This window comes from Acinonyx jubatus, chromosome D2 (genome assembly GCF_027475565.1).
Source record: "Acinonyx jubatus isolate Ajub_Pintada_27869175 chromosome D2, VMU_Ajub_asm_v1.0, whole genome shotgun sequence".
NCBI classification, from domain to species: domain Eukaryota; kingdom Metazoa; phylum Chordata; class Mammalia; order Carnivora; family Felidae; genus Acinonyx; species Acinonyx jubatus.
In genome coordinates this window covers 32,260,439-32,286,037 of record NC_069393.1, presented here as the reverse complement: position 1 = coordinate 32,286,037, position 25,599 = coordinate 32,260,439, and the positions used below count along the sequence as shown (strand labels likewise).

General features: G+C 38.3%; 1 protein-coding gene across 7 annotated transcripts in view; it reads right to left on the bottom strand.

The window, feature by feature from the left end:
• MCU (mitochondrial calcium uniporter) overlaps positions 1–25,599 on the bottom strand; it is a 194,865-nt gene that overhangs the window by 163,938 nt on the left and 5,328 nt on the right. For 2 of the 7 annotated variants that reach the window (XM_027062247.2, XM_027062250.2), the window contains exons 2-3: positions 15,899–16,014; positions 15,190–15,331 (exon numbers count right to left, since the gene is read on the bottom strand). The exons of 1 other annotated variant lie outside the window; for it this stretch is intronic. In XM_027062247.2, the coding sequence (XP_026918048.1) occupies positions 15,190–15,331; positions 15,899–15,957 (201 nt within the window). In that variant the 5' untranslated portion in view covers positions 15,958–16,014. Of the gene's footprint in view, positions 1–15,189; positions 15,332–15,898; positions 16,015–17,445; positions 24,343–25,599 lie in introns of those variants that run through there. 4 more of the 7 variants (XM_053207258.1, XM_053207259.1, XM_027062251.2 and 1 more) reach the window with 4 other exon arrangements.

Genomic DNA, 25,599 nt, shown 5'->3' with positions numbered 1-25,599 from the left:
ATACATAAGGACTATCTGTTCCAGTTTGAATAAGAAGTGGAAAATGTAAAAGAGAGTGAGCAAAAAGCAGAGTTTACTTTATTCAGAGTAGCAATTGTTCTGCATTCCAAGGCAAATTTATCTCATTTGTTTGTGGAGCTGATTTCTAAAAAAAGACTAGAAAACAGTTTTCTATCACTTCATTATATGATGCAATTCTTTAATAGGAAAGATCTATCAATGCAGACTTGAGGCTGGAGTCTTTTGTTATTCTGAAGCAGTCACAAGAGCTAGTGCAATACAAATCATCATAACCACACAAAACATGGTTCCTGTACATCAAGGTAAGAGGAATAAAGAAGGATTTCTTTCAAGGCTCGCTAGATTGAGGCACTGGAATGAAAACAGAAGGCTTTATCCCACTACTCACTGGACATGCAGAGATATTTCTTATCTTTGCTAGAAACCTCACACTGTTCTCCTCCTAAACAGTATATAAATAATTTTAGTCACTCCATAATATCCAAGAGCTCGTGGGTTTAATAACACAGAAATATCCTCCTTTTCTCCACACCTATAATTACATCCCTACTCTCAACAGGACATCTCAGGGGAAGAAAAAGTAAGATGAGTGTCTTCACACTTCTGGTAAAACAAAACAAAACAAAACAAAAATATCCTCTCCTTTACAATCTCATCTACACTCCTTCTCACTCACCACACTACAGCAACATCAGCCATCCTGCTGTTCCTCCAACAGGCCAGACTCATTCACCATCCTGTGCCTCAGACCCCCATCCCACTTTCAAACCACAGCCTTTTGACTGGTCCACCCTACTAAAATATTCCTCACCCTTAATGTAACATGGATTTCTCCTTGTCATTTAGGGCTGAGCTTAAGTTTCTTGACCTCAGAGTGGCTTTCTCTGACTACTCAAATCCAAATTAACCCTGCAATCACTCTCTACCATACCAACTTTTCCATGGTTTATAACTACTTAGTACCTTTAAACTGCTTTCCTTGTTTGGAAAATTTCTCATCTCCTAAGTCGTGCCTTCCCAAAACATAAGTCAGAAATTCACTTCCTCAGCCTCTTCTGTAAACAGGAAGTGGGTATGTGACCTACGTTCTCCCAACCAAACACACTCACATGATATTTCAGTTAGAAAGCAAGTGATATAATGGAGACACCATGTTTAGTCTATTCTGAAGTATATTTCAGAGAGATATACCTTCCTTTCAGAAGGCGAAATGACAGATGTCCTAGCAGTTACATCTCATACTCAGCACAGACAGTGCAAATTCCAATACCTGTTCTGCGACAAAAGAAGTAATATCTCCAATGATGGAGCCCAGTGTTATAATTTAGGCATTGTTCCTAGCTAAGCAGTCCCCAAACTGATTCTCCACTTTCCCCTAAAGAATCTATGAGCTATGTAATACTCTTAATTTTTTTTTTCCTCTGCTTTAACTAACTAGAATGGGATCCACCACTTGCAACCAAGATATCTGATTCATTCTTCATAGATGTTCTCATAAGATTCTTACTGTCTGATGTTTTCTTGCTAGTTATTTTATTTATTGGCTGTCTCTCCCCACAAGAATATAAACTCCATGAGGACAGGGACATTTTCTATCTTCATCCTTTAGACCCAGTATTTAGAGTAGTAGTGCTGCATATGCAAGAGGCACTCAATAAAAACTCAAAAAGTTATTTACTGCTACATAAATGTAAAGTCAAGAACCAGCTGGAAGAAAGTCAAAGTATCACTGCTGTAGGAGTTAACGAAAAAAAGGATCAATGTGGACTAGAGAGGTCAGAGACACTTCATGAAGAAGACGGCACTTGAGTACTGAAAAGATAAACTAGAATCCATCCTTCTGCAGGGGTGCAGAAGGGGAAACACATGCCTTCTAAAGGATGAGACCAAATGAATGGCACTGGGAATAGTGTGGCAAACACAGAAATACAAGATTGAAGAAAGTGTGTTGAGCTCAGTGGGAAATATCTTAGCTATGCAGGATGGGCAAGATTATGAATGGCTGTGAATGGTAGGCCTGGGAATGTTGTATTTGATGATGTTTCAAGAACACTAATCCTCAATGAGCATTTTCATCTATTCTTTATCCTAGATGTTATCTGCTATGTAAAACTACAACAGCTACCCACACATTTTCTACAGCATTCCCTCTCCCAACACTGGTGCTCTATATTTATCTGTTCAAGCTGAGACTACTTGAGAAAGAGATTCTTATAATTAATCCTCTTGTAACCAAGTAAATACCCAATTTAAAGATAAAAATCTATTACCAAATGGACTTTATTTCCCAGCCCCATCCCCAAAGTCAGGTTTTAACATTTGTCTCAAGTCCATTTACCCTCTAGTCTGTGAGATATTACACTGGTACTAAGTACATGAACTAGAGTTTTGAGAATTTTGTTTTATTTTGTATTAAAGTAACATAGTCACTCAGAACACAGAAAGACAATTTTATAAACAGACCTATTCAGATAAAATCTTTTAAGAATCCAGAAAATCCAGGGCATCTGGGTGGTTCAGTCAGTTAAGCGTCCTACTCTTGATTTTGGTGTAGGTCATGATCTCACAGTTCATGAGATTGAGCCCCATGCTGGGCTCCATGCTGACAGCACAGAGCCTGCTTGGAATTCTCTCTCTCCTCTCTCTCTCTCTCTACTCCTCCCCTGTTCATGCTCGTGTGCTCTCTCTAAAATAAATAAACATTAAAAAAAAAAAGAATCCAGCTAATACTATATATAGCTAACAACTATAAAAAGGCTACATAATTCTATTTTATGGTCTCAAATAAATCAGAAGGGACTTGACAAAGACTCTTATGTTGTTGGTTTTGGAAAACAAGTTAAATATTACTAACTCTACATATAGTATACACACACGCGCGCGCGCACACTTTGAACCACCAATCCCACTACTGATTTTTTTTTAACGTTTATTTTTGAGAGGGACAGAGAGAGAGATAGAATGTGAGTCAGGGAAGGGCAGAGAGAGAAAGAGAGACATAAAGAATCTGAAGCAGGCTCCAGGCTCTGAGATGTCAGCACAGAGCACGACACAGGGCTCAAACCCACGAACTGTGAGATCATGTCCTGAGCCAAAGTCAAATGCTTAACTGATTGCGCCACCCAGGCGCCCTCCCCCTACTGACTCTTTATCTCATAGAATAAATGTACTAATACGTGAGGGTACTTACTACAATGTGCACAGTGACAAAAAAAAGGGGGGGAACAATCCATCAACAAAAGATTAGCTACATCAACAAATGTACAGCTGCACCAAAAATTAATCTCATTTAGGGGCGCCTGGGTGGCTCAGTCAGTTAAGCATCCAACTTTGGCTCAGGTCATGACCTCACCATTAGTGAGTTCGAACCCCACTTCAGATTCTGTGTCTCCCTCTCTCTCTCTGCCCTTCCCCCACTCACACTCTGTCTCTCTGTCTCTCTCAAAAATAAACATTAAAATTTTTTTTAAAATAATCTCATTTATACAGCCAATAAATGAATGAATTTATACAGCCAATAAATAAATGAATAAATGAATACTTGATGTGGAAAATATTGTACTAGTTATTATTAAGTGAGAAAATAAGATGCAGGAAAGAATGCATCGTATGATCCAATTTTATAAAAAAATTAAAATAACTATACATATGCATGTATGCCTGGAGGAGTGTATGTGTACTGATAGGCAGACAAAAAATAGATAGGATGGTGATTCAAGTAAGAGGGAAAATATGAAAAGATATATACTATACAGTCACTTTGGAGCAAAATGAGAAGTAAAAGGAGAAAGGGAATTAGGCAAGACAGGAAAAAATTGATCTATTCACAATTATATAAAAATCAATATACATAGAGAAATTGGTATGTCCAAAATAAAAACAATATGAAAGGGGTGCCTGGGTGGCTCAGTTGGTTAAGCGTCAGACTTCGGCTCAGGTCATGATCTTGCGGTTCGTGAGTTCAAGCCCCAAGTCGGGCTCTGTGCTGACAGCTCAGCGCCTGGAGCCTGTTTCAGATTCTGTGTCTCCCTCTCTCTCTCTGACCTTCCCCCGTTCATGCTCTGTCTCTCTCTGTCTCAAAAATAAATAAACGTAAATAAATAAATAAATAAATAAATAAATAAATAAATAAATAAATAAATAAAAACAATATGAAAATAAAAAGGTTATCAGAAACAACCTAATCTAACCCTCCAGATGATTCACCCGTCACTTCTTCAACACTATGTGCCTAATTTGCCCAACAGGGACAAGGGTTCGTATCTCCTTTCCAATAACAGATCTAGTAACAAAGAATCCATCTAGTCCCAAGGATGCCCATTCCATTTTAAAGCTGATCTAATGAGAGAACTTCTTCCATGTGATTAACTGAAATTTGCTTCTCTGTAAGAAGGAATAAATCTAATCTAACCTCTATTTATATAATTGTCTTCACAGAACTAATATTGTATTCACTAAGCAACATCTACAGGCAGTTTCTTGCTTTTATACATAATACAGCCCTTAAAATGTACCTGTTGAAACTATAGACTCAGACTTAAATAATTTAAATGTTAGTGCACAGCAAAAGGAAATGCAGTTCTTTAAAAAGATGTTCAACTTCACTCACTTAATGCAAATTAAATCTACACTGAGATACAATTTTTTCACCAATCACACATAGATCCAAAAGTTTGGTAACACACTGTGTTGGCAAAGATGTAAACAGATAGTAGTTCTCATACTTTCTGCTTTTAGGAACACATTTTATAATCTCATACAGGAGCAATAATGAATGCACAAGGTTATTCACTGCAGCAATGCACATAATAGCAAAAGATGAGGCACAACTTAAGTGTTTAACAGAAAGGAATTTATTTTCCTAAAAGTATAGCATATCAGCACACCTATGTGAAAGATTCACAAGGTATGAAAACATCATTTAGCAATTCTGAAAGAAAAGTCTAGAAAATAATTATTTCCATATTTAACTTTTTGAGGAACCTCCATACTGGTTTCTAGAGTGGCTACCCTATGACCCAGTAATTGCACTACTAGGTATTTATCCACAGGATACAAAACTGTTGACGTGCAGAGGCACGTGCACCACAATGTTTACAGCAGCACTATCAAATAGCTAAAATATGGGAAAGAGCCCAAATGTCCATCGACTGATAAATGGATAAAGAAGATGTGGTGTTTATATACAATGGAATATTACTCGGCCATCAAAAAGAATGAAATCTTGCCATTTGCAACAACGTGGATATAACTATGGTATATTATGCCAAACGAAATAAGTCAGAGAAAAACAAATATCATATGATTTCACTCACATGTGGAATTTAAGAAACAAAACAAACGAACATAGGAGAAGGGAAAGAAAAATAAAATAAAAACAGAGGGAGCCAAACCATAAGAGACTCTTAAATACAGAGAACAAACCAAGGGTTGATGGAGGGGAGGTAGGAGGGAGGATGGGCTAAATGGGGGATGGGCATTAAAGAGGGCACCTGTTGGGATGAGCCCTGGGTGTTACATGTAAGTGATGAATCACTAAATTCTATTCCTGAAACCAATACTACACTATATGTTAACTAATTTGAATCTAAATTTTAAAAGAAGAAGAAGAAAATTATTTCTTAATATTTCTGGTTACCAAATCTAGAGACTGAAGGATGGGCTTTCCAACAGCCTTAGAAGAATCTTATCAGCTTTCACTGAAATGGTAAAAGGGATCTTGAGAACAGCATCTCAAACAGATGGACTTTAAGAGATGCTTTAAATAACTTTATTGTAATTTGAGGCTGTTACTTGTGAGTGTATAAGAACATGGTGAGGGTGGTATCCAATTCTGTTCACACAGTAACATAGTACAGAAGGATCATCAGGTGAATATAGGTTTTTTAATTTCTTTTCCAATTTTCCTGAAACTTGTCTCAAGAGGAAACAATGTTTATTCTTCTTTTTAAAGTTTATTTATTCATTTTTGAGAAAGAGACTGTGTGTGTGTGTGCGCGCGCGCACAAGCGGAGGAGGAGCAAAGAGGGGGAGAGAGACAGAGACAGAGAGAGAGAGAGAGATAGACAGAGAGAGAATCTCAAGCAGGCTCTGCACTGTCATAGCAGAGTCCAACATGGGGCTCAAACCCATGAACTGTGAGATCATGACCTGAGCTGAAATCGGACATTTAACTGACTGAGCCACCCAGTGCCCCAAGAATGTTTATTCTTTAAAATTCTGGAATCTGCTGCCAAAAAAAAAAAAAAATCTATTTTGAAATTTATATTGTAAACACAAACAGTGATATGGCTACTCTTTGGAATATTAAGCTGCCATCTAATGTTCATGACAAGTTTGTTAAACATTTGGTATAATGCTAAGCAAAGGAAGCAAAATATGGTTTTATGCTGTATTTAAAGACGAACTACTCTTATCAAAAGTGAGATGAACTCCATAAAAAATGTCTGGAAAGAAATGCATAAAAATATTAACAATGGTTGTTTCTGAGTAGCACTTTCTCCTTCCTTCCATTTTTCTGTATATTTTATTTTTCTGTGATTTGGTACTTATATAGTAGATAAAAGCTTTTTTAAAGTGAATAATAATAACATCACACACAAGAACACAAAATTAAGTTTATTTTTGTTCTGACAAACTTGTTGGTACTTATTTAAAATGTAGCTATAAAAAAAATCTAACTCTTATCTTCCCCCTCACTTTTGCTGTGAATATTAAACTGCTCTAAAAAACTGTTTTGATTTAAAAATTTCTAGAAGATAAACATTTCCTAAAGTCAAAAGTGATGTAACAAAGCAAATTAAGCTTTCATAAGAGAAAGGAGATTTTTCACTCATGTCCAAAAGTGTTAAGGCAGGAAATACTGCAAATTTTAGTTAAAAACATGTCCAAGAAAGTAATACACTCACAAAGAGAAACAGACTTTTTCTCCATTTCTTAACTGTCTGCAGGGAAGAAGTGACAGCTTTCAGTTCAAGCCACTCTCTTCTCTGACCTCTGTGAATCAAACCCCAAAACAAAAATGGGTTATTGTGGCTACCCAAAGATTAACTTGGAAAATGTAATGTTGCCTACTGTGTTTTTAACTATTACATTACAATTTTATTTGTAAAAATACTTACATGTAAAAAAGAGAGAAAGAAAGAAAAGTCTGGCAGTAACTACAACTCAATCTTGCTACTTCATTGTAATTGTTGTCGATGCCTAGACTAAGGCAAGTGGAGGGCTGAATAAAATACAAAAAGGCAGAGGGGTTGGATCAGGTGGTGAGGCAGTAACCGAGATCAAGTGGGAAAGGCAGCATCTAATTTATAAGAAGTCATACACTTTTTAATGACAATAAACCAGTATGCTAAGTTGATCTATAAATTTTAGTTTTCATACAGGAAAATGTCCTCATAAGCTCATTTTGATCTTCAAATAAAATGTACTGGTTGTTTTCTCATTACTTATCATAGATCCTCAAATTCACAAAGATGATACTGTGAGAATAACACACTACCAAACACACACTTCACCATAAATATTGTTGAGTTCCTCATTAGAAGCATAAGTGAGCAATAATTTCAAGTTGCAATTACCAGTGACAAGGATTAAACTGATTTGTCTATAAGTTTCACAGATAATTTTATTTCAACCAAAACAAAATGCTTCTTTTTCAGGCTCCAAAGGAAATACGACCATTACCCACAGACAGACTACACTGTCTGGAAATAGCAGCAATGCATCACTATAGCAAGGCATCAGTCAGGTATAAAAACTCTGTAGTATATATTGGAAATCATCTCAGGACAACCAATAAATTAAATTTGGGGCGCCTGGGTGCCTCAGTCGGTTAAGTGTCCGACTCCAGCTCAGGTCATGATCTCACAGTCCGTGACTTTGAGCCCCCCCGTTAGGCTCCGTGCTGACAGCTCAGAACCTGGAGGCTGCTTCAGATTCTGTGTCTCCCTCTCTGTCTATGCATCTCCCTTGCCTGCTCGCGCACACTCTCTCTCTCTGTCTCTCAAAAACAAAAACATTAAAAAAATTTTTTTTAAGAAATTAAATTTAGGGGCGCCTGGGTGGCGCAGTCGGTTAAGCATCCGACTTCAGCCAGGTCACGATCTCGCGGTCTGTGAGTTCGAGCCCCGCGTCAGGCTCTGTGCTGACAGCTCAGCACAGCTTCAGATTCTGTGTCTCCCTCTCTCTCTGACCCTCCCCCATTCATGCTCTGTCTCTCTCTGTCTCAAAAATAAATAAACATTAAAAAAAAATTTTAATAAAAAAGAAATACTTTTCAAAAGCTATAGCTGCCACAAATAGGGATACCTCTGATTGATCTGGGTAAAGTAAATTGAAAACCTTTTGAAAAGGATTCACTATTCTAGATGCCATTAAGAATATTCATGATTCGGGGCTCCTGGGTGGCTCAGTCAGTTAAGCGTCCGACTTCGGCTCAGGTCACGATCTCGCAGTCCGTGAGTTCGAGCCCCGCGTCGGGCTCTGGGCTGACTGCTCAGAGCCTGGAGCCTGTTTCAGATTCTGTCTCCCTCTCTCTCTGACCCTCCCCCGTTCATGCTCTGTCTCTCTGTGTCTCAAAAATAAATAAATGTTAAAAAATAATAAAAAATAAAAGAATATTCATGATTCATGGGGGAAAAGGTCAAAATATCAACATTAATGGGAGTTTGGAAGAAGTTGATTCCAGTTCTCATGGATGACTTTGAGAGGTTCAAGATCTCCAAGGAGGAACTAAGTATAGGTGTGGTGGAAACAGCAAGAGAACTAGAATCAGAAGTGAAGCCTGAAGATGGGATTGAACTGCTGCAATCCCATGGTAAAATTTGAAAGGATGAGGAATTGCTTCTTATGGATGAGCAAAGAAAGTGGTTTCTTGAGATGGAATCTACTTCTAGTGAAGATGCTGTGAAGATCATTGAAACAACAACAAAGAATTTAGAATACTACATACACTTAGTTGATAAAGCAGCAGCAGGGTTTGAGAGCATTGACTCCTGTTTTGAAAGAAGTTCTACTGTGGGTAAGATGATATCAAGCAGCATTGATGCTACAGAGAAATCATTCATGAAGGGAAGAGTCAGTTGATGCAGCCAAATTCACCCTATTGTCTCATTTTAAGAAGTTGCCACAACAACCCCAACCTTCAGCAACCCCCACCCTGAGCAGTCAGCAGTCATCAACACGGAGGCAAGACCCTCCACCAGCAGAAAGATTACAACTCACTGGAAGCTCAGATGATGGTTAGCATTTTTTTAGCAATAAAGTTTTTTTAATTAAAGTATGTACTTTTTTTTGATACAATGCTATTGCGTACTTAATAGACCACAGTAAAGTGTAAACATAACCTTTATACGCACTGGGTAACAAAAATACATTCAATTCACTTTACTGTAATATTCACTTTACTGCAGTGGTCTGGAACCGAACGCACAGTATCTTCAAGGTATGCCTGTATAGGGAGATCATGGAAGATATCTGAGCAGACCTGAGAAAGATAACAAATAAGCAAGCATGCAAGTATTTCAGGAAAAGAGCATTCTAGTCGTAAAACTGCAAATGCAAAGATCCTGTGAGGTGGGTGGATATCTGCCATGTTTGAGGAACACTAAGGTCAGTGTCACAAAAATGGAGTGGGCAAGGGGAAAGCAGTAGCAGGGGGAGGTCAGACAGGGAATGTTCAGCAGTGGGGAGCTGGAGCTGGCTGGTACCAGCCGATAAGAAGATTGTTATGCATTCCAGAACTTTGAATCAGCCGTAGTGAGAGTGAGTAATTATACCACAGAAGTAGTCAAATGTTACAAATCAGTGGCTGTCCCCCCTCTGGAGATCCAGTTTATCAGCACATTGCTGCCTATAGGCCACTTTAAATACTCTACATTTTGCTCTGTGTGAGATGAGAAGCTACTGGAAGGGTCGTCATCTTTCTGGTATCATCATTCCCACTGCCTGAGTTCTGATCACAGAGGAAAAGGGCAAAAGCAAGAAGACTAATTTGGAGGCTGCTGGCATACTAGAGATGAGATATGCTAGTGGTCTAACTCAAAGCACCTATGGTGAGAATATGAGAAGTCAAATTCTGAACATGAAGAGCTGCGCTGATTTGAATCAGCATGTGGTGACAGTTACCAAGCTTCCAACCTACAAATCAATGATATCTACCTCTAGTCTAAATATGTCATTCCTGGCTCTGAATTAAGACTGTTAGCTGGATTTATAAAGAGCTTCAAGAAGTGCAAAGAACCAATAAGGAGTCTTTGATGCACATGATGTATCTTCAGCTATCAACGATTCTATTATCATTCCAAATGATCGACACGGACGTTTACTGAGCACCTGTTATACATAAGGTACTGCAAGGGATACAAAAAAATCTATACCCCAAACCCTCAACCTCAAGGAGGTTACAATCTAAAAATTCAAGCAAAGGGGCTCCTGGATGGCTCAGTCAGTTAAGCAGTCAACTCTTGATTTTGGTTCAGATCATGATCTCACAGTTCATGGGATGGGACCGCATTCTCTCTTTCCTCTCTCTCCCTCTCTCTCTCTCTCTCTCTCTCTACCCCTCTCCTTGCTCACACACACTCGCTCTTGCTCTGTCTCAAAAAATATGCTTTAAAGGGGTGCCTGGGTGGCTCAGTCAGATAAGCGTCTGACTTTGGCTCAGGTCATGATCTCATGGTTTGTGGGTTCGAGCCACGCATCAGGCCCTGTGCTGACAGCTCGGAGCCTGGAGCCTGTTTCAGATTCTGTGCCTCCCTCTCTCTCTGCCCCTACCCCACTCATGCCCTGTCTCTCTTTCTCTCTCAAAATAAACATTTAAAAAAATTAAAAATAAAAATAAACTTTAAAAAACAAAGTTTAAGCGAATGCATCTATATATAAAAAGAAACAGATTCAAGGCAGTGAAAATACCAAGTGTGTAGTAGCCCTAAGGAGTTTTCTATAAACTGGGATAAGGAGGGGGAGGAAAAAAAATCACTGGACTTAATGGATACGATGGGACTGGGAGAGAAACAGGAACAAGTAAGGGCCTTCTAAGCAATGGATCCGAGAAGCGAAAGAGCTAGGTAAAGATGGGAACGCACTTGGTGGTTCAGGAGTAGCCTACTCGAGGCATTCAGGAGCACTGGGAGACAGAGATTACAAATGTGGCATATGGAGACCTATAGTTGAACTCTTAACTGCATCGCTTACTTGAGCATGTTACTTAGAGCCCTCCGGCCTCTATTTCCTCTGTGGCAATTACTTTATAGGACAGAATTAAGTAAAATTATGCCTGTAGAGTGCTTCACACAACTTGGAAATTAGTAAGTAGTCACTGGTGATTAAAAACAACATTCTCATTAAAGATGGAAAGACAGATTGAAATTCCATTATGGAAGACCTTGAATATCCGACTAAGGAATCTGCATTAAACCCTGTAGGTAGTGGCAAGCAAAGTTTTACGTGGGGGAATAATTTGGTGAGATTTTACAACTATAACTCTGGCACGCAGATATAGAATGGATCGCTTACAGAGGAAACACTGGAAGTTGAGATGCTATTTAGACAAAAGTCTAGATATACAGTAAGAGTTTCAACATGGGTAAGGATAGTGATAATGGATCACAAAGTGCAAAGGGTGGGATACTGAACTGTGTATGCTGAAGACATGGTTAAGATGGTAAATTTTATGTTATGTGTTTTCACCACATTTTTTTTAAAGGGTCAGAAAGGGAAAGTTAACTCAAGTAACTAGAAGAACCAAAGGTACCAATAAGGAAAAACAACAACAACAACAGTAAAGTCATGAAAGGGGGCTCTATTTGGGAAAAGGACTCTACATTCTGGTTAGGTTTGAGGTGATGCCGTGAAAGCCAAAAGAACATGTAGAGTATACAGAGATACAAGACTGAAGCTCACTCACTGATCAGTGGGAAGGAGAAACTTCACCATGCATAAACATACTAATACACCCAAGTCACAACTACTTGGCTTACCAGTCTTTACTGTAAGGTTAGAAAGGATGGATATATGACTTGGGAACTGTACTTAATACAGACTGAAAAGATGTCTTTTCTGAGCCATCCCCAAAACCTCAACCTACATTATTCATCTTATAATACAAATAGGACTGTAACAGATCCAATAACAAAATGCCACTTTGATAATCCTTTAATTCAGACACCATATATTCTAAGATGTAAGGCTAATTTGTTCAGTGTGTTCTCCATATATCCCTTAAATATTAGCAGTGAATTTGTGCATGCATGTGCTTTTTCCAGAATTGCTAACATTTTTGTATACTTTTTTCTGAATAACATGAATATAGAAAAATATATAAGCTTGGTGAACTTTCATGAAGTAAACACATCCATATAACCAGTACCCAAAACAAAAACCAGAACATTACTAGTACCCCAGAAGGCCCCTTCATACCCCATTGCAAACACTTTCCCCAATCCCCAACAAGGGTAATCAATCTCCTGACTTCTGACACCACAGATAGTTTAACCTGGTTTTGAAATTTATGTAAATGCAATCAGAGTTATGCACTCTTTAGCGTCTGGCTTCCTCCACTCAACATTATATTTGTGAGATTCACACATTATCATATTATTGTATATTGTATTCACACATTTTGAATGTGTATGTTTGTTCATTCTGATCAGTATTTAATGTTCACTGTTTGATTATGCCAGAAACTTATTTACCCATTCTACTGTTGATGGGCATTTGGAAAATCCCAGCTTGCACTATTACAACTCGTCCTGCTTATTAACATCTTTGTCCATGTCTTCTGGTGAACGCACACACACAATTCTGTTGTGTATAACTCTAGGAGTGAACATGCTGAGTCATAGGGCGTACAAGTGTTCAACTTTAGTAAAACAACTAATGAACTTTAAAGGAAGGAATACTTTAAGATCTTTATAGGGAAATTTGAATGATTAATGATTTATCAGAAGGTGCTGATGAAAACTACATCAAAAATGACTTCCAGGAGGATAAACATATTTAAGTAGGATTGTTGAACCACATGGCTTCCCAAGAAGGCAACTTAGTTTAGGATATTGTCACCAGCAATTTAGAATGTGACTATAACACTTAGAAGTAACCAAGTTTGGGGTGTCTGGGTGGCTCAGTCGGTTAAGCGTCTGGCTTCAGCTCAGGTCATGATCTCACGGATTGTGGGTTCGAGCCTCACATCGGGCTCTGTGCTGACAGCTCAGAGCCTGGAGCCTGCTTCGGATTCTGTGTCTCCCTCTCTCTCTGCCCCTCCCCTGCTCACGCTCTGTCTCTGTCTCTCAGAAATAAATAAAAACGTTAAAAAAATGTTTCTCATTTAAAAAATTTAAAAAAAAAGAAGTAATCAAGTTTGCCTTGTTGTTTCTGGAACTGCTGATGCAGAAAATTCAGAAACAACTCAAGAGCCATTACTATCAATAAGGTAAAGTAGCCACTTTCCCATCATGTACAGAATATAAATGTCACAACTCTGCAGCAGTTAAGCCTGTACCCATTGAATCGCACTCCTGGAATATAAAAGGGACTTCAAAACTAGTCTAACTTTCAGGTGGTCATATCAATGCCTTCTAAATCAGTGAACATGTGAACAAAACTTCATTTAATCCTGGAACAGAAGAAGATCATTAGGCAAAAACTAAGGGAATCTGAATAATACACACTGAATAATACACAAAAAAGTAACATGTTACTTCTAATGTAACATGTTAACCATAGGGGAACTGGAGATGGGGTGTATATGGGAATTCTGTGTAATATCCTTAGCCATTTTCCTATAAATCCAAAACTGTTTAAAAATAGAATTTATTTTTAAAAATCCACTTAAAACTCTGCAACATAATCTGCAGATTGTAATACACCTGCTAAACTCCTCTCAGAATGCAATCCAAATGCGTTTTAAGAGCTGTCAGACACCCACGCATGCACACATACACACACATACACTCTTTCCATCTATGGGCTTAGACACATAGATATATGAGGGAAGCATTCTATCTGTGCTGATTTTGGTTTTGCTCCCAGCTATAAAATAATGAACAAGGCTCAGACTTCCTTTCTTATTCCAACTAATCTAAACTTTTTGAATATATAAGTTTTTAATGATTCATTAAGAAGCAACCCCCCAGTTAATCTTCAAACAAGAAAATAAAAGCATCCAAACTCCAAGTAACATCAATTCTCCAATAAATCACATCTTTGTGGTTTAAATCGTTGAGTCTTTTTGCTTCTACTTCAGAGGGAATAAAGTGAAAAGGCTGTGCCTTACAGTTAGTAGTGAAAACAAGTAGCCCTACTATGGTGTAAGACCTAGTAGAAGGAACCCTGGGCAAAGAGGCAGGAGACCTAGCTTCTGGTTTCAGTTCCACCACTGTCTTCTCTGTGACCCTTGAACATTTCCCCAAACTTCTCTGATTCTCAATTTCCATGATCTCAAGTTCATTTCAACTTTAATATTTGTTCCATGAATAAAGAGGTCCTTTAGTTATCACTTCTGGGAAGATAGCCTAGTTAAAGCTTTTATCCTTATCTGTCCTATGAAATCAAGTCTCTAGAAAGAAAAATGATATCCCGTTATGGAATGAGTGTTTAGTCCCATGAGGGGTGAGGAGTAGGGGGATATAATGAATAAAAGAAAACAAGTTGAACAGCCATCATGGCTTTCCATTCCACTAACCTTGTATTAGTTAATCCCACCACCATATATATTGCAAATATTTATTTGCTAGATAGCATTATGACACAGGGCTTGGCTTTCTTTTTAGAAGACTATTGGAATTCACCTGTGGTTCCAACAAGTTTATATCTAAACATATCCTGAAGTCTGTTTCTTTTATAGAAGGAACCGGCACACTTTTTCTTAAAAACCCAGATAGTCTTAGGCTTTGTGAATCATACGGTCTCTGTCACAACTCTACTTTGTTGCTATAGTGCAAAACAGCCATAGACAATTTGTAAATGAATGGGTGTGTGTTCCAATAAAACTTTATTCACAAAAACAAGTGATGGTCATGGCTGTAGTTGGCTACTCCCTGTCCTAGAATCAGGGGCAGAAAATCAACTGGCAAGATAGATTTTGTAAAACCATTTCATGAGTTCACACTGAAATAAACTGTTTTGTTTGCAGGGAGAAAATGTTTATGAATCATGATCTTCACATACCTGAGAATGTTCAAGTTTCCCCTGCATGAACAGGTCACACCACCAATACCTAAGACAGAGCAGGAAAACACTCTCCCTTACATGGTTGTTATGACATAACAGGGGATGTGTTAATATATATAGGCAAAATTTACAAGGTGACCTGCAAAAGTAAAATACCAGGTTTTAGCAACTTTAGCAAGAAAAGAGACCCATACCTCATTAATGCCAACCATCACTTTTTCTATATATTAAGCTAAATTAATTAAGCTATATAGAGAGCTAAATTTCAAGGTCATTGACTTTCTTGGGAGAGCTGCTCTGTTTCCATGCAACCCAGTTGGTTTAGACCAGCAGACCCTTGGTTATCCATAACCTGTTAAATTTCCAGAAGGCCAGACTAACTGTTTGATCTAATACAGAAGTTCTGATTCATTCTGGGATGGGACAGGGGTTGTACATCAACATGAATGGGCTAATTAATAATTAGGCCAAGACCAGATCTATCATCCCTTAGGGTCTATCCTAACAAAAATGTTCCATCCTGTGACAGTCACCTTGCTAAGTTCAGCCCCATGTTAGCTACCAGGTATTCAATAGCAGGCTAGAGCAAAGAGCCAGCCCACAAGGATCAAGCAAGTGCCTTTTTAAAAACTAATCTTAAGAAGTTCCTCTACATGGCTTTGCAAAGTAAGCAAAAACCATGCCAAATAGTAAAAAAGGCACTTACTTGACTCCCACAGGCCAGCTCCACACTCTAGCAGCTAAGATGTCACTGGCATGGTACATGGAGAGTGAGGTGGAAACGATATCTTGTCAACCACCGTAGGAATGGTAGTGAAAGACCTAAAAGAATAGAAAAAAGTAAAGTCAATGTCAAAGGTGAAGGCTCTCCTGAGCCTGCTGACATGGATACCTCAGCATATGACAACAAAGGAAAGAAAGTTTGAAAGAATATTAGCTATAACCTAGAACCTAGAATAAATCCAGAAGATTATGAGAAACTCTCAAATATACATTTTTTCCTGAGGAAGTATTGAATCTTTTGATATCTGCATGGTAAGCTCATATAGATGTAAAACTTGAGAATCCGAAGCAACAATTCATAGACTAATAATACTTTTAGAAATTGCTTTAAAGAAGCAAAATTCTTTCACTCATCTCTATGCGTCTAACATTTAAAAAATGGAACCCTAATAAACAATGAGAAAAAGCAGAAATTTTTTAAAGATTTTTTAATAAATTTTTTTTAACATTTATTTATTTTTGAAAGAAAGAGCAGGGGAGGGGCAGAGAAAGAGGGAGACACAGAATCGAAAACAGGCTCCAGGCGCTGAGCCCTTAGCACAGAGGCCAACGCGGGGCTTGAACCACGAGATCATGACCTGAGCCAAAGTCAGTCATGATAGCTTTGCACAAGCCACCCAGGCGCCCCAAGATTTCTTTTTTAAAGTAATCTCTAAACCCAAGGTGAGGCTTGAACTTAAGACCACGAAATCAAGAGTTGCATGTTCCAAGGAATGAGCCAGACAGGCACCCCCCTCTTTTTTTTTTCTTAAATAAGAATAAAAAATTTTTTAGCTGAAAGGGACCCTGGCAATAGAAGTCTCAGGTTATCCAGATTCATTCAGAACTTTCAATAGTTTCAGAAAGAAGTTCACAAAACTTAAAACTCTTGGTGCACTAAAACAAAAAAATCCAATTCATTTACCTAGCCACACAACCCTCTGGTTTAGGAGTTCTGTTTCAAAATGCTTGACTCTTGGCAAATTTTATCAGAGATCATTCAAAACAAGAACAACCATTTTTTTTCAGGACAACATTTTTGAAAAGAGCCTGTTCACATACCATTACCTCCTCTTCCAATGCCTACACTATTTGTGGGTAAAGGAATTTGTGAATAAAAAACTGTGACTTATAAGAAATGCAGCAATAGTGAAAAAACAAAAATCATTCTTCATAATCAGTTAATTCTCAATTCTTAATTCTCAATAATCTCTTTCTTCCTTCCATCTAATCATTCCAACGCCCCCCCCCCCTCAATTTTTTTTTTTAAATAATCTCTTCTTTTACTTGCTGGCCCTTTTAGCATCCTTGCCCCCACAGAATCACAATGGCAGAAACCAACAGGCAACCGAATTTAATCATTCTTGGGGCACCAGAATCTCTCCAATAAGAAAAAACAAAGATAATTTAAGTTTTCATTCTAAATAAGTTTTAGCCAAAAGACTATTCTTACACTAGTCCCTAATTCCAGTATGCTTAAAGTTGGGTCACCTTTTTAGCAAACAGTCTGATGATTCAAATTGCCCAGGCCTCGGGGCACCTGGGTGGCTCAGTCGGTTGGGCGGCTGACTTTGGCTCAGGTCATGATCTCGTGGTCCGTGAGTTCGAGCCCCGCGTCGGGCTCTGTGCTGACAGCTCAGAGCTTGGAGCCTGTTTCAGATTCCATGTCTCCCTCTCTCTGACCCTCCCCCGTTCATGCTTTGTCTCTCTCTGTCTCAAAAATAAATAAACGTTAAAAAAATTTTTTTTCAAATTGCCCAGGCCTCGATTAATTTATTTAGAAAGGGATATTCACTGTTAATAGCATATCTGGCCAGACTGCATCGTGGGTGCCTACCTCACATTTTCTTCCCAATTTTGGCTTGTGTTTGCTTTGCCTTAGCTACAGTCCCTGGAAAGCATCCCATTTATTAGTGTTTCCCTTGCTGCATCAGCATTTCTGGTTAAAGCACAATAGCAAATCATTTGCAGGGACAACCTGAATGGAGTTCTGTATTGTGTATTCTGCAACATTATCCAAACCATTATCAAAGATGTTAACAGTTCTTCTTTTTGTTTTGTTTTTTAATGTTTATTTGTTTTTGAGAGACAGAGAGACAGAGTGTGAGATTGGGGGGAGGGGGGTGGGGAGCAAAGAGAGAGGGAGACACAGAATCTGAAGCAGGCTCCAGGCTCTGAGCTATCAGCACAGAGCTCAACGCAGGGCTCGAACTCACGAACCTGAACCGAAGTCAGACTTAACCTACTGAGCCACCCAGGTGCCTCTCAAAGATGTTACAAATGAAAGACAACTGCATGAAATTGGGAAGAAAAAATATTTATCAGAGATTGCCTTTCTAAAACAATGACTACAAGGAATACTCAATGGCAAATACACATATAAGATTCATTATTAAAACAAATATTTTATTTCACATCAAGTGTCTACCCCAAAAAGCACCCCTCCATTCCTAGACCTTGTTTTTCCTTTACTCCGTAAAACCATGACACAATTCAAGAACAATCTTTTTACCATTTAAGGCATATACCCTTTTTACCAAATAAAGGAGTCCCAAACTGCAAATTTGGGAACTCACAGAAGAGAAACAATGAATAAATGTCAACAAGTTCCCATCTACAGCTTGTCTGCACTTCAAAAAAAACTGAGCATTTTCATAGAACAAACCAAGTTTTAGCTGCAACAGCTCAATCCCGCATGAGCATGCTGTATTACAGCGGATGCCGTTCGGCACTTTGCACAAGACATGTTCGTCTGTGTAATGAAACATTATTCTTCTCTGCCTTCTCTCCGGAAGTACAAAGGGTTTTCCCAGGAATATGATAAATGAGGGCATTCCACACCCAAAAAAGGAAACTGGCTTTTTTGAAAGTCAAAATATTCCTCGTCTAACTTTTAAAATGACATAATATATTCCTCTTTCCCAGCCCCCCAAAATATTCAGCTAAAGACACTTTCAGTCAACAAGAGAATGGTTAAACATGAGAAATGGAGAATGAAACATGACAAAACAGTTAAAAATGAATGAACCAGAACTACACGTATCAACTACAGATTCTTCAAAGTATTTAAACAAAAAGAACAAATTATGTAACTACATACAGTGTACAATCTTCTAAATAAGGCTTAAAACATATTTGCAGTACTATGTAAGGTTGACAGATACAGCAAAAGCATAAACACAGGCATGGGAATGGTAAATACTAAATTGGAAAGAATGGTAATTAGGGGAGAGAGGACAAGAAATAGGACTGAGGAAAGATACCTGGGGCAGCTTTCATAGTTATCATGTTTAATTTTTCAAGCTAAAAGAAATAAATATTCTACATGTTTTTATAGACATGACATACTTCATAATTTAAAAACAAATGACTTTTCCCATTATGTTTAACTGAATAGAATGTAGTTTTCTTATGAAGCCCCCCCCCCCCAAAAAAAACCCTCTGGTGATGGAATGCCCTTTCCAAGTGAGCCCCCTCATCAGTAGAGACCTTCTGTGTTTTCTTCCACTAGTGCTGCTACTTTCTGATACTGGCTGTGATGGGATTTTCAGATCCCTAACTCAGGGCCTCAGCTTGTCTCTCCTTTTAATCTTACCAAGAATGCTCTTTTTAGGCAAGAAATCTATTAGAGTTTCCTTACATTTTCCCCTTTTTACTGCTAAAACCTCTAGCAATCATTAAAAAGAAAGTCATTACATATTTAAAGCTCACCCGACTTTGTGGCACTTAGCCAAGCTAGGAACTTGATTTTATTCTGAATCAAATGTCAATGCGGAATGAGATACTAAAATTAAAGAAAACACTGGGGCACCTGGGTGGCTCAGTTGGTTAAACATCCGACCTCAGCTCAGGTCTTGATCTCAAAGTTCAGGAGTTTGAGCCCAACACCGTGCTCTGTGATGACAGCTCAGAGCCTGGAGCCTGCTTCAGGTCTCCCTCTCTCTCTGCTCCTCCCCTGCTGATGCTCTGTCTCTTTCTCTCTCTCTCTCTCTGTCTCTCTCTCTCTCAAAAATAAACATTAAAAAAAATAAAATTAAAGAAAATACTGACTGCAGTTTAATTTTCTAATAAATGAACATTCTAAAATTCTGTAATATGTTAGACCACCTCAACAATGTTTAGATAACATTTTGTTTTGAAGCTTAAGTCAGAGCCGGAGATAAAAAAAGAAAAAATTTCATGGTGGGGGAGGGTTTAAAACAAAAATGAAAAAATAAAACAATTTCTCGCATGCATACATGTAATGAGACATTCACACAGAGCATACCCTTGGGATTCCCTCAAAAACTAAAAATTAAAAAATCACTACCATCTCTTCATGATCAGAAAACCCATTTTTCCTAACTATTCTAACACCAGCATTCAAAGGTCAGAGAAAGAGGGGCAAGAAAGAAGAAAGTGACAGAGACAGACATAAGCTGGTATTCTTCTGTTTACCAAACAAATTCCAGCAAACGCAAATAAAAAACTTTCAATCTTCTCATTAGGTTTTTACTATTTCTCCTACTCCATTCAATCTATCCTTAAATACTTCATAAAGTATGCTCATATCCATACTCTGTTTTAAAATGAAAAAAATAGGTTTTATCACACTTGGCCACTTGCCACAGCCCTGCTTCATGGCAGCTAGCAGACTTCTGGCAGTGCAAGATACAGGATACAGTGGGGGCAGAATGGAAATACAGAAGATTAGTTCCAAAATAAACACCTCCAAAAATCTGTCATCTTTGGAAATATATACATGCAGGGAATCTAGAGTTGGCAGCACCTCTTTCAAATAGTTCCTTTCAAGCTCTCTTCTGCAGTGCCCAGCCCTTCACCCTTCCCTCCACTCCTCTACTTCCTCCAAATACTTGCCAGGCAGATGCATGTGTCAATTTCTTAAATTACTTAGAAGACAATAGCACTACAATATTTTTCTATCACTATTTTACTTAGTATTTTCCATAGTCCTGCTTGTTTCAGCATAATCTGTGAACCCTTTTAAAATGATCTGCTGCTGCCTGAATCAAAGAAAAGTAATTTCTTCTTCGTATTTCTATGATTCTCATCACTATATTATCTCGGCATGGAGAACAAGAGAATCTACAGCTGCATTATCCACAGGGTTGAAGGATTTAGACAATGGTCTCTAGGACTTTTCAACTCACTGACTCATTTATTCAACACTGGCTGAGTGTCTCTGTTCTTGACTACACTAGGCTCAGCTCACAGAGTTTGGGAGAATAGACTACTGTGGGCAACTAATCACCTGAGGTTTCCACACTCAGGATTCCTGCAGTGTAATTACAAAGGAAAACAGAAACATTTTCTGTTTCAGCCTGGCAGATCACGACTCAGAATTAACAGATTATTAGAACAGTCTGTCTTACCTCAGCATTCCAACATTAACTGCTTTTTTCCTTCCCCTGTCTCTCCACCTCTCTGGATTCCCCACCACATGTTCACCTCTTCCCCCACACCCTCAGCAGTTTGGATTGGAAAAAGAAGACAAAAGAGAAGGATGGGACTAAAGGCAGAATGACTTGTTTAAGAGGAATGCAGGGTAAACTGTCCATCAAGATGTCAGAAGTAATTATACAAACTGTCCTGAAAAGGAAATGGAAGGGATTTTTCTTCACTTCAAGCCTTTGACCCTGGTGAGATTAAGCAAATACATTATACTTGAGTTTATGATTTTATACAAGCTCCCCAAAGGAAAAATATAAAAATTACTTATAAAGTATTATATGAAAGTGACATATGTCTTAGAAAGCCCCTTAGGCTCATTTGATCAAGCATCCTTATTTAATTGGCCAAAACATTAAGACCAAAGAGGTCACCTGCCCAGGGTCAAACAGCAAGTTAACAGAAGAGAAATGAACAAAACCCACACTCCTACCTCTATTGTATCACATGGCACCTAATGCTCTTCAAGTACAGTGACTTACTTTTATTTTGGTGACTGAAACACACACACACACACACACACACACACACACCATTTCCATCTCTTATTTAACTATCTCAGAAAACTAATTAAAAATTCTATGATGGTATAGCAATCCTTTAGTCCCATAGTTTTCCAAAGGCTCACCAACAACGTGACAAATACAATCTCTTCTGGTGAAGCAGATATTGTAACGGGTCTAAAGACTTGTCATAGTTATCAAATAAATACTTACCTCTGTATTATAATACCTAGAAGACCAAAGAATATGTGCTTTCCGAATAAAGCAATCCGGTAAGGTACCTAGTCAATTAAAATACAGAGAATCACTCCATATAACTTGTTCTCGATTATTACATGTTTTTATTTTTATTCTCCTCTTGAGAAACGGATGGCAGAAGCACAACTTCTGTCTTCGCTTCTAATGTAAGAATGGAGGTTGCTAACATTTTACGAAGAAAAGGTTTCATGCCTAGGAATGACTAGGTTTTTATTTGTTTGTTTTAAAGACAAAAGACCATCATACATACAATGCTCAGTATTCCCTAAAGGTAAACAAATATTACAAAACTGGAAAGTTAAAGAGAACAAAGTCAAAGGAAATTACTCAAAAACATTCCTCTAATTAATTAAGGTGACGTGAAGAGTTTCTGCTTTGGAAGAGTGTCATACACAGAACACACACTCTCAAAGAAGACTTGCTGAGTGCTCATCACACTTGGTGAACTCCTTCCACACTGTGTGCAAATCTTTCGGATTCTGATGGTGTGGGGGAGGGGAGGCAGGAACATGGGATAAGGTAGGCATTGGATTTGATACATACATTTTAAAATCATTAAACCAGGTCAGCACATTTTTATATACAAAAGAAGAGGCACAGAAAAGACAACAAAGAAGTATATTTAACATGACTGTAAAAAGAAACACACAGAAAAGGTCCAGAAATAAAGTTTCAGGGCCTGAGTATTAATAGCATCAGACAGCCCTTGAATTGAACTGCCTTTCTACCTGGTACTAGCTGAGTGATAGTCTATGTCCAATCACCAAGTTCTAACAATTCTACTTCCTAAATCTGTCTTCTCTCTATTCCCTTTCTCTATCCCCAATGATACTGTCCTTACTCAGGCATCTTTTGCCTGGTTCATTAAGATACCCCTTATTGGCCTCTTGGCTTTCTCGTCCCATCCTTTCGAATCCGGCCTTCACACTGCTGCCATTATAACTAACCTTCCAAAAAAAGCACAAACCTGATCATGTGATTCACCTAATTGAAATTCTTCAGATGCTCACCTATTGACTAGCAGTATTTTTCCAAACTGTGGCTTAAACTGTAGAATCAATTTAAGTGGGTCCCAACCAGTATTTCTTTAACAAAATAGCATAGAAACTATGTATGCCTCATACATAGTAAAAATATTGTTTCATGAAACTTTTCCTACTTTTATGCACACGTGCACATTCTGGGTCATGATATAAAATGTATTTCTACTGTGGGTTGAATTTAAAAAAAACCACTGACCTACATAATAAAATCCAATTCCTTCACAAGTCCCTTCACAGTCTGATTCCCTCACCATAGCACAGTAGTTAAGAGACAGGCTCTGGAGCCAGACCACTTGCATTTCCTTGCCAGAAATACCAGTCGCCGCTGCATGATCCTGAGTAAGTCATTTACCAGCTGAGTGTCACTTACCAGCTGTGATCCTGGGCATATCAACCGAGCTGAGGTAACTCGGCTTCACTATAAAACGAGGGTAGGAACAACATCTACCCATAGGGTGCCACAAGAATTAAGTGAGATTACCTATGTGACACGTGTGACACGTGGTACACTTGATAAATGTTAATTATTAGTGGTATCGCTATTACTGCCCAGCCTAATCTCTGGCTGTTCTTGCTCACACTCCAGTTCTTACAAACTGCTGGCCGTTTCTCAAATACATCTTCCTTCCTCATACAGTCACGTCAGATGTTGCTGCTGCCTAGACTGGACTATACCCTTCCAGTCCCCCACACATCATATTTCATCCTATTTCAGCTTAAGTGAGGCCTGCCCTGTGAAGCCTTCTCCAGCTAAACGCTCCCACTGAACCTCCGGGCCGGCAGGGAGCATAGCCACTTACAGTCTTGTTTGTCGGTGTCTCCTAGCCAAACTGTGACCTCTCAGGACCACCTCAGAGACATCACTCTTTCCCAGCACAGCATCTTACAAACAGCAGTTCATCAGATATTTTCTGAATGACTCCTGGTTACTTACCCTTACTAGGTCTTCATTTTCTCATCTGTACAATGGGAGTAGTATTTTGCCCAAAGAGTTATAAAAGTGTCTGATATAGAAGCAATGCTCAACAATGGGTGGGACTTTCCAGAATCCTCAGCTAAATTACAAATATCCTAAGGAAGCAATATCTTAGACCCTTATTAGCTGAGACCTGGAGGTGAGGGTAGAGAAAGAGACTTAAATGGTAAGATCTCTTGGAAGAAAGCTGCAGTAGATGCTTGAGAAAGAAACACAGCTGAAGGACAAGATGAAAGGGAAGGGGGCCCTACACAGACACCCAGCCAGACCCAGGCATAAATCCCAGCTCCAAAACATCTGTCTAGTCTATCTTTGCATCCCTAGCATTAAAACAGTTTATGACACTTAGGAAGAAATGAACCTATCTCATCCTCAATTTCCTCATCTATAAACCTGGGATAATCATGCCTCTCACAGGACTATAGTGAGAATTAAATGAGGTAACACAATGCCCTCAGATGCTTTCTTCTCTATCTACCCCTCTACATACAGGTCAGGTAGTTCACATTAACCTACTTCCTCTCCAGTTATTTGACAAATTATCAGTCACGTTGACTTTCTCTAAAGTTTAAAGCAGATATTAATACTCTTAAACATCCTGTAACACCACTTATTATAGGTATTACAAAAAAGGTGAAGGCAAAAAAGAAGTTTAAAGGATCTTGTAATCCATAAGGCAGTACAGTGCAAGACTATACGTGGGAGACTGTCCCCTGGACGGCCTCATACACATATGGATTCTCAGCAATTCTCTGGTGATTTTTACAAGTGTTCCCCAAACAATAAAATAGACAACAGTAAAGACTGAAAACTTTAGTAACAAAGTATAAAAGGTAAATACCCTTTTGATTAATAAATATTGCCAATGTCCTTAAAGAACCTTTGAAAAGCACTCTTATTTTCAAGAGATGTCAAAATGCAATGTCATATTTCCCATTTTTTCCAGAACTGCATTAGAAAAAGTTCAGTTTCAGCATGCTACTAGACCCAGTTGGTGGTGTAATCTACCAAGTTATATTTTGATCAAAATAAAAGATTCAAGCCCATACACAGTTTATGGGTCAATAATTCACTAAACTCATTAAAATTACTTTGCTTGAAGTCAACTTTCATGTTACACAGTCTGTCTCACTGCAAGCATTTAACAAACTGCAGTGAAATAATTAAATGGATTGTTTCTCTTTTTGTGTTCAACCTGCAGAGGACAGGTTTTTTAACACATATCATCAAGCTTGACCTAAATCAGGAAATAATTATTCAGGACTGGGCTTGAGTTTAAGCACTTACTGAAAGAAAGGGTCTCAATTCACTTTTCATTTTTTGATTTTTTTCTCTCCCCAATTCTTTTTTTTTTTTTTTTTTTTTTTAAAGTAGGCTCCATGCCCAATAGAGGGCTTGAACTGGAATCAAGCAAGAG